The sequence below is a fragment of the Oxyura jamaicensis genome, chromosome 3 (assembly GCF_011077185.1).
Source record: "Oxyura jamaicensis isolate SHBP4307 breed ruddy duck chromosome 3, BPBGC_Ojam_1.0, whole genome shotgun sequence".
NCBI classification, from domain to species: domain Eukaryota; kingdom Metazoa; phylum Chordata; class Aves; order Anseriformes; family Anatidae; genus Oxyura; species Oxyura jamaicensis.
The window spans coordinates 117242465-117250995 of NC_048895.1; the positions used below are offsets into that span (position 1 = coordinate 117242465).

Consider the following 8531-nt stretch of genomic DNA (forward strand, 5'->3'; position numbering starts at 1 on the left):
ACACCTTCACAAAACCATGGTGTAGACACGGCAGTGACCACAACTAAATTGTTGGGTGCTAGCAGCTGCACTCACAAGCTCTGTTATTTCACAAAACCTTGGCCCTGGGCTTCCTTGCCCAAGCCAGGAGACACCCCCAACCTCTTCCTCACCCTCCGGTCCCCAAACCCAAGAGGGATGTGGCCCCAGCTCAAGCAGGACGGCGGGAGGGAAGGGCAGCCCCGCTCTCACCTGTTGGTGAAGACCTTGCTGTAGTTGAAGACCTGGATCTCCAGGATCTCGTTCCCATCGATGCTGCTCGCCACCGGCCAGCGGAAGGTCTGGGGAGGAAGGACGGGGAGATGTCAGGCTGGGGGCAGGGAGAGGCGGCAGAGGTGATGAGGATGGGGCTGGGAGGGCCACGGGGGGATGCTGAGCACCCCTTCTGCCTGGCAAAAGGCAGGGCTGTCTCATAGGATGCTCGCTAACCTGTGTCCTGCTGTCAAATATATCTATATATATATCCATATCTATACCCATATCCGTATCTGTAGCTATCTATACAGATATAGATATAGATATTTATAGATATTTATGGATATCTATAGATATCTATATATTTATTTCTATCTATGCAGATATAGATATCGATATCTATATAGATAGATATCCATCTATAGATATCTATATATGTAACTATGCAGATATAGATATGGCTATATAGATATATAGATAATATAGATATCTAGCTAAATATAAATACAGATATAGATATAAATATCTATACCTGTATCTATATCTACATAGATTAGATATAGATGGTAATAGATTATGTAAGTTATTATATAGTTATAGCTAGTTATATATTAAATAGAATCACAGAATCACCATGGTTGGAAGAGCCCTCCGAGACCACCCAGTCCAACCTCTGACACTACCAAGCCCTCTACCAAACCATATCCCTGAGCTCTACGTCTGAACGTCTTGTAAAGACCTCCAGGGATGGGGACTCGACCACTTCCCTGGGCTGAAAAAGAAATATGAAATATGAAAAAGAAATATAGTTAACTATAGTTAAAGTTATTATATAGTTAACTATATATTATATAGTTATGCATTAGATGATATAGATTATACATTAATATAATTAATATTATAAATTCTTATAGATTAACTTATATAGATTATAAATTATCATATTAATAGATTAGATATAGATATATAGATATATATATTCGGGTTTCATTTATTTTTTTCTTTTTTCCTCCCCAAGACAAGGAATGACCCTGCCAGGCCAAACCACCCGAGCGTCCCTCATTTTCCAGGTCTCGGCTCCCTTGCAGCCTCCTGTGTCCGAGCAAAGCCCCAGCCGAGCCGCTGCGCTCAGGGGACAGCAGCAGCAGCACACGGGGAGGTGGCAGCGGGACCGAGCAGCGCTGCAGGGCTGCGTTCAGAGCCTGGAAGGGAAAGTGCTGGCCAAGCAGCTTCACAGGAAGGCGTTTGTGATGCTTCAGAAATATGCCAACGCTGATTTCTCAAGCTAATTTCTTCCCTTTTATGTTTCTTGCAGTGAGTCAAGGAAGCAAATATAAAAACGTCCTGAAATAGCAAAAAAAAAAAAAAATAGCTAGAAATGGGGATGGGGAGCAAAGCCCCGTGCCCAGGACCTGTGCCAGGGCTCCTGCACCCACCGGCGTGGGGCAGTCAGGCTTTTGGATAAAGTGCCCCAGAAAACCTTCCCTGGGAACATCATTGATCAGTTTTTGGGAAGGAATTGGAACGAGCATCCCTCCGTCCTGAACGCGCGTGGGTGAGTCCCTGCCCCGTGTTCCTGGGCTGTGGGGTTGGGGACCCGGCTGTCTCTCGCCCTCTGTGTTTGTGCAGCCCCCAGCACGGGTGAGCCCTCCGAGCATCCCCACTGAGCCTTGCTGAGAGCTCTCCATGCCTCGAAGCCTGTTCGGGGACAAAAATCAAAGCCCTGCACCTGGGAGAGCAGCAAAGCATGGGGAACAGCCCTATTTTGCTGCTCTCCGTGGCTCCGCTCCCTCTTCCCAGCATTATTCATGCCCTGCTGCACGCCACGGCGCTGTGCTCTGTGCTGGAACAGGTCTCCAGCCCCAGGAGGAGAACTACAGAGAGCTGTGCCATCTTTTCGAGCCAACCCATGCCCTGCCCAGCCACACTCCTTCTCCTCCTGGTTTTATCCCAGTGCGTGGAAAACTGATCCGGATGGTTTGGGGTACCCAGCCCTGCTCCCTCTTATCTTACAGACGCACCACCCCACGCCCTGGGGCATCCTGCAGCAAAGCGTGGCCATGGCTCCCCCGAGGATGCTGTGCTCTAAGCCTCAGGAGGACTTTTTAATTGTCTTTTCAAGCCTGGAAAGGATTATTAGGGTCACTCACCGACTTCTGATACAACCCAGGCCGTGGATTTTCATGTTTTACTCCTAAATTAGGCTCCTAAATTAGAGGCGCCCCGTGCCTCAGCCATAACAAACTTCTAACGGGGAAAAAAACAAAAAGGCATGCCAGAGCTCGACCAGCAATTAATTACCCTTCCAGATAAGTGCCTTCTACAGCTGGTTGCCTTCAGCAGTCAACATTTGCAGCACGTTCCTGCCTTGAACCTGCGGGCGCCGAGGCTGCAGGGGGATGCGGGGATGGGCTCCCAGCCCCATGAGCAGACCCCATTAACGCGGAGCACATCTATCCCCACCGCCCACCCCCATGGCACCCCCCCCAAGAGCCGGGGTGCCCCCTGAGTCCTCCCCCGATTTCATCACACTCCCCATCTGCCTGGCAGGTCGTTCTCCTGGCTGGTTTGTTGTTAAAAGTCTTATTAAAAGCGTTACGTAAAGCTAAGCGAGTGAGGTCTGCTGGGCCAGTTTTATCTGTTTTATTAAAAATGGGGGGAAAAAGATAAAAGGAAACATTAAAAAAAAAAAAAAAAAAAAGGTTTATTTTTCTTCTCCCCTTGGAGCAGAAACCACTCGGCGTGCACGTGGGATGCGATGCAACTGTTCCTGGTGCTGCCAAACAGCCACAGCGCCGCGGCTGCCCTGCGGAACAGCCGGGCTCTGGAAAGGCGCCGGTCCTGCATAATTCATTAAGCCATGAATAAAAATAATTGGGAAAAAAAAAAAAAAAAAAAAGGAAACGGGAGGAAAACAAACAAACGGACACCACTGGGGCAGCCCAAATCCAGCCTGGTGGTGGGTTCCCATGAATGCTAAGCAGGGAAGCTGATGTGCCAGCCCCACGGGGGACAGTGGGGTGCTGCAGTGAGGCAATGATAAAAATTAATTAAAAAAAGAAAAAAGTGGTCACCTGGGCTTGCTAATTATTATTTGTGTATGCCCAAATGGAAATATTTCTCTCCCAGGCTCTCTAATTGCTGGGGGCAGCCCAGGACCCCCTCGCTGCCTCCAGCGTCCATGTTCCTGCCCTGGGTATTGCTTCCGCAGCACGAGCAATTAGGGATTTAATTAGGGGTGGGAGGAAACAAGACTGCGCTTATAACACCTTCTGCAGCGGCAGTGAAAGGTGAAAAAGCCGTAAACGTGATAAACAGCTTTAAAATCTTCGTGTTTCTCCTGGAGGAGAATCGATGAGCTCGTCACTGCCACGACGGCAGGGGACGGGGGCTGGCACCAAGCAAAGATTGGGGACAAGAAGAGCTTCTTCCCTCCTAGGCAAGGGGGCAGCGAGCCACCAGCCCCTGGGGTTCCCCCAATTTTTTTTTTTTCCCCTGTAACCTCAGTGCCAACGACATGGGTTATTTTTTTTAATTAACCATATCCCACGTGCACCAGCTGGAGGGGAAAGGCAGGCAGAAGGCAGAGCCACGCTGCCAGGAGCGCCCACCCCATGGGGAGTGCTGCAGGTCCCGCACCCCCGACGCCCCCAGCCCCAGCAGACCGGGCTCCTGAGGTCCACGAGATCCATTCAGAGCCCACCAGGGAAAGGCTGGAGCTCGTAAAGACGGTGCCAACGCACTCAAATTTGAGTTTTTCACCCGTAACTGCTTTGTTTTCCCCCTCTGTCCTTGCGAGGAGGGATGGCTGCCTTGGGAATCCCTCTGCTCCGGAGGGAGAACGGGTATTTTTGTGGAAAAAATCAGCCAGGGCAAGGCAAAGCAGGCGTGTGAGCTGAAGCAGGAGGCGGGCACCTCTCCTCTTACCTCCTCAAACCTGGCCTCGTCCTCGCAGCTTTCCAGCACTCGGGTGTAGAAGGAGAGCCCTGCAGAGGGGACGAGGAGACACGGGTTGGTTGTGAGCAGGGAGACGGGGAAAGAAGCCTCTGTGCTGAGCCCTCGGGGTGGTTTCTGAGACCGGCTTCCCCAGGGGGGGAATCAAATTGAGTTTTTTTTTTTCCTTCCTGGGTAATTAAGACTGTCTCTGGGTGGGTGCTTTGGGCACAGACCTGCACAGGCAGCCCCTGGAGGCCAGAGCACCCCCTCCAAGCGGCTCCAACTTCATTTTACCAAACCGGAGACCTGCGGGCACGGCTCTTTGGGGGGAATGCCCCATCCCATAGCTGAGCCCTTTCAGATTTAATCGTTACCCAAGGAGAGGCAGAGAATCCCTTCGCCAGGTGCTGGGAGCAGAGCCAGAAGGCGCACCGCACATCCCAAAGCACCCTCCCAGTCCCCTGCCATCGATCTTTCCACCCACAAATGCGGGGTTTTCTCGGGGACCTCACACCAGCCAGCTCCACCTGCAGGACCAGGGATGGAGCCACCGAGAGCCAGACCCCAAACGTCCCCCGCTATGGGGTCAGGCACGGGCAGCACCTAAGCATAATCCAGGGACGTCGCCAAGCTCTTCTCCAGCTCCTCTGATGGATGAGCTGACAAGCTCTGATTGCACCAGGTTTAAGGGAAAACTCTAGGGGCAGACCCGTCTCCAGCTGGGGACCAGCACAGCCCTGGGTGCACAACAGCACGAGGAGGGCAGGGAAACATCCTGCACCCTGCACCAGGGGGCTGGGGTGCTGCCAGGAGGGCACCACGAGCTGTTATCCCACCCCAGCCCTGGAAAAGCTCAGATCCTGCTGGGAGACGGCCCCACAAAATGAGCAGGGTGGGGAAAATTCACCGAGGGACAGCTCCGGTGTTCCCAATCCCATCGCGTCCCACAGACGTGGGGCTGTGCAGACCCCCGGGAGCCAGCCTGGAGCACGCACGGGGCACCGACGGCGTGATGGAGCTGGGAACCAGCCCCACATCTCCTAAAAACAGCCGAGGGGCTCACAAAGACGAGGGGGTTTGGGCTCGCACGCATTTGTCCCTCCAGGAGGGACAAGCTGGCAGCTCCTTCTGCAGCCGGGAGCAGCAACCAGCTCCCGTCCGTGCCTCAGTTTCTCCTATTTTGCAAAGCACAACCAGGGCAGCCGCTGGGTGCACAGAGCCCCTGGTGGAAGGCGAGCAGCCCCGGCGTGTTCCCCTCCATCAGACCCTGATCGGAGCCCTTTTAATTGGAGCTGTGATTTATTAATCCCCCCCCGCCGGAGCTGGAGCCGAGCAGCATGTCAGAGCACAGCCCGCAGGAACGCAGGCTGTCACTTCGGGTCCGGCTCCTTCCTTAACTCCTTCCCCGCAAAAATCGGGGTCTAACGCTGCCTGTAGAGTCAGCGGAGAGTGGCACGAGACCCTTCCCCCAAGTCCTGGGCACCAACCCCTGCTGCCCACCCAGGGATGCTCCCCCAGGGCTGGTATTAGGGTCGGAACTGTTGAGGCTGGGGACACCCCTGGGTGCCCCTGTCCCCCCCTGCCCCAGCAGGGTGCCCAGCCCCACGTCCCTGGGCTCGGGGAGCTCTCCAAGAAGCAGCCCCCGGCCCCTCTCGGGGCAGCACCAACACTGCTGGCCCCAGCCTAACTGGGAAGCCCGCAATAACACAGCATCCCCACGCCGTCACCCTGCTCCACCTCGATCCCAAACTATCAGGGGGCGAGCATCCACAAAGCCCACAGAGAAACGACCACGGGGTGAGCTCATGAGCCCGTCCAAGCCCCCTCCTCGGGGCTGCAAACACATCTGGTTCGAGGATCTGACCTCCAAATAGCAAGCCAGCAGCTCAGCTTGCCAAAGGACCGCTCCCTGCTGTGCTCCCTGCTCCTTCCCACCCTGTGCTGCCACCCGGCTCCGGTCCGAGGACAGGGAGCTCCAGCCGATGAGGCAAATCCTTGTCCCTGCCTTGCAACTGGCAAAGCTCCTGAACAAGGGGTGTCTGGGGGGGGAATCACCTTCCTACAACGATTGCACGGCTCCCGTCTCGTGGCAGAGGGGCAGCTCCGGTCCGTCCACCCGGAGCAGGGCTCTGCAGCCCCACGCAACGAGGACCATGCCAGGGGGTCCTTCCCTGCTGCTGCTGCTGCCCTTTTAGCCATGGGGTTTTGCCAGCCACCGCCTCAGGATCCAGCCCTGCTGGGTCTGGCCGCCAGGAGCTTCTCCTCCAGGGCTGAGCTTGCAGAGGACAGCAGGAGTCCTGGCCACGGACCCTGCGCTGCCCAGGAAGAGCTGGGGACAAATCATCCCCACAGGCAGCACCAGACCAAGTCCCCTCCATGCACAGAGGCTGAGTGCAGCAGGCTCCCAGGAAAACACCCCCTAACCTCCTCAGCCACGACACCGAATGTCTCAGAGGCAAAGAAATGCCCACGAGGAGCCCAGCTCGTGGATACAGCACGGGGAAGGAAGCGGGGCCGCGAGCTTTGGTGCCATCCTGCCTGGAGCCGGCGTGACGGCGGTGGCAATGCTGCGCCGTGCAGGAAAATAGGGATGGGGACATGGGGTGGGGACCGGGGAGCATCTCAAAGTGGGAGCATTTTGGGGGCTGGGACCACCCCGGGCTTTCCCCATCGGTCCGAGGTGCAATCTGCTCCCGGGGGGTTATCCCTGTGCTGATTCTGGGAGGCAGGGATGGGGCAGGAGAGGCTGTGCTGAGGGCACGGACCCCTGGGGAGGGTTGGCTCCTTTTGCAGCCCCCTCCCCAGGAAGGCTTTGGGGATGGAGGGGACCCGAGCAGGACCAAAGCTGCAGCCTTGGAAGAAATCCCAGCACCCGATGGGTCCTGGAGCCAGGCAAGTTCCTCTCCCAGCCCTTCTGGTGGCACTGCCCTGGTGGCACCGCTTCACCGCCCAAAGTGCAGCCCTGACCCTAGAAGGGTCCCAGCTCCCCCCCAGCCATCCCCTGGGAAGTGGGGTTCCCCACCCTAGGACTTCAACCCCCCCTCCCTGATGCCCCTCATTCCCCTGCACAAATCCCCCTCCCCAGGGCATCAGGGAGGGGGGGGACAGCTCTACGAGGGGGCTCGCACACCCCCTCGGGGAGTGCTGGGCGACCCCCTAGGTTCACCCACCGAGGCAGGGGCAGCCGGGCACAGCCCACCGCGGGACCCCCCCAAATCCCCCTCCCTCAGCCCCCTCCCCGCTACCTCGGAAAGCCGCCTTGGCGATGCGGTCGGCTCTGCCGCGGAGGCCGGAGACGGTGCGGAGCTGGAGCTGCAGAGCCATGGGGTGCGGAGCGGGGAGATGCGGGGAGAAATGCGGGGGGAGATGCGGGGGGAGATGCCCGGGGATGTGCGGGGGGAGATGCGGGGAGATGCGGGGGGAGATGCCCGGGGAGATGCCCGGGGAGATGCCCGGGGTGCGGAGCGATGCGCCCGGGGACGCGCGGGGCTCTGCGCGGGGCTCGGTGCGCGGTGCCCCCTCTCCCTCCCCAGCGCAGAATTAATGCCTTTATTCAGCAGCAGCCCCGCCTGCCCGCCCGCCCGCCCCTCCCCGGGGTTGGAGGTGGTTGAGGGGGGGCGGGATGCAGGAACCACCCCCAGCCTCACCCCACCCCCCCCCCCCCCCAATCTCCCAGTGGGGAAACTGAGGCAGGGCTTCCCCCGGAGCTCGGCTCCCCTGCAAGACCCCGGGTGTGCTGCAGGCTGGGGGGGTGTGGGGTGGGATGTGTGTGTGTGTGCCCCCCCCCGGTATGTCATGGAGGGGGGACGTGGTGCCTGAGCTCATGTCCCACACCCCAGGACCACCACGGGGACATGGGGTGCGTGGAGACCCCGCTGCTCTCAGCATCTCCTGGGGTGGGGAGCAAGCGATGGGGGGGCTGAGATCCATCCCCAGCCTGTGCCAGCCCCTGGGGGTGGGGGGCCAGGCTCAGAGCCCCCCCAGGGGGGCTGGACCCCAGCCCTCCAGCTGGTCCAGGTTGGGGCCAGAGGTTGGTGGAGGTGCTGGGAGCTCCCGCACTGCTTTGCTTGTCGTGCTCTGAGCCTCAAAGTGGGGGGGTCAAGACGTAAATAAGAGCTTTAAAATGTGGGCTCGGCTTGGAGAGGGTCACGTCTTGTAGGGCTGCTCACAAACGCTCTCCTTGGAGCCTGAAATGTGCCCTTTGTTCCGAGGAAGACGATTAGTGCCTGCAGCTGGGAAGAGGAAGAGCACGGAGGTGGGGGCTGCGAGCCTCTCACGTCTCGTTTTCCTGCTTGGACCCTTCCCAGAAAAATTCTTCTGTGGTGGAGAGCGAGCCCAGGAGGTTTCAGTGTCACCAGAGA

The 8531-nt window shown here is 57.5% G+C and overlaps 1 protein-coding gene across 9 annotated transcripts in view; it reads right to left on the reverse strand.

Moving 5' to 3' along the window:
- The window catches only part of OTOF (otoferlin), a 73671-nt gene extending 66085 nt beyond the window's left edge, over positions 1-7586 (reverse strand). For 7 of the 9 annotated variants that reach the window (XM_035322612.1, XM_035322611.1, XM_035322613.1 and 4 more), the window contains exons 1-3: positions 7416-7586; positions 4162-4220; positions 232-320 (exon numbers count right to left, since the gene is read on the reverse strand). In XM_035322612.1, the coding sequence (XP_035178503.1) occupies positions 232-320; positions 4162-4220; positions 7416-7494 (227 nt within the window). In that variant the 5' untranslated portion in view covers positions 7495-7586. The remainder of the gene's footprint in view (positions 1-231; positions 321-4161; positions 4221-7415) is intronic. The other 2 variants (XM_035322615.1, XM_035322614.1) reach the window with 1 other exon arrangement.
- Between the last annotated feature and the right edge of the window lie 945 nt (positions 7587-8531).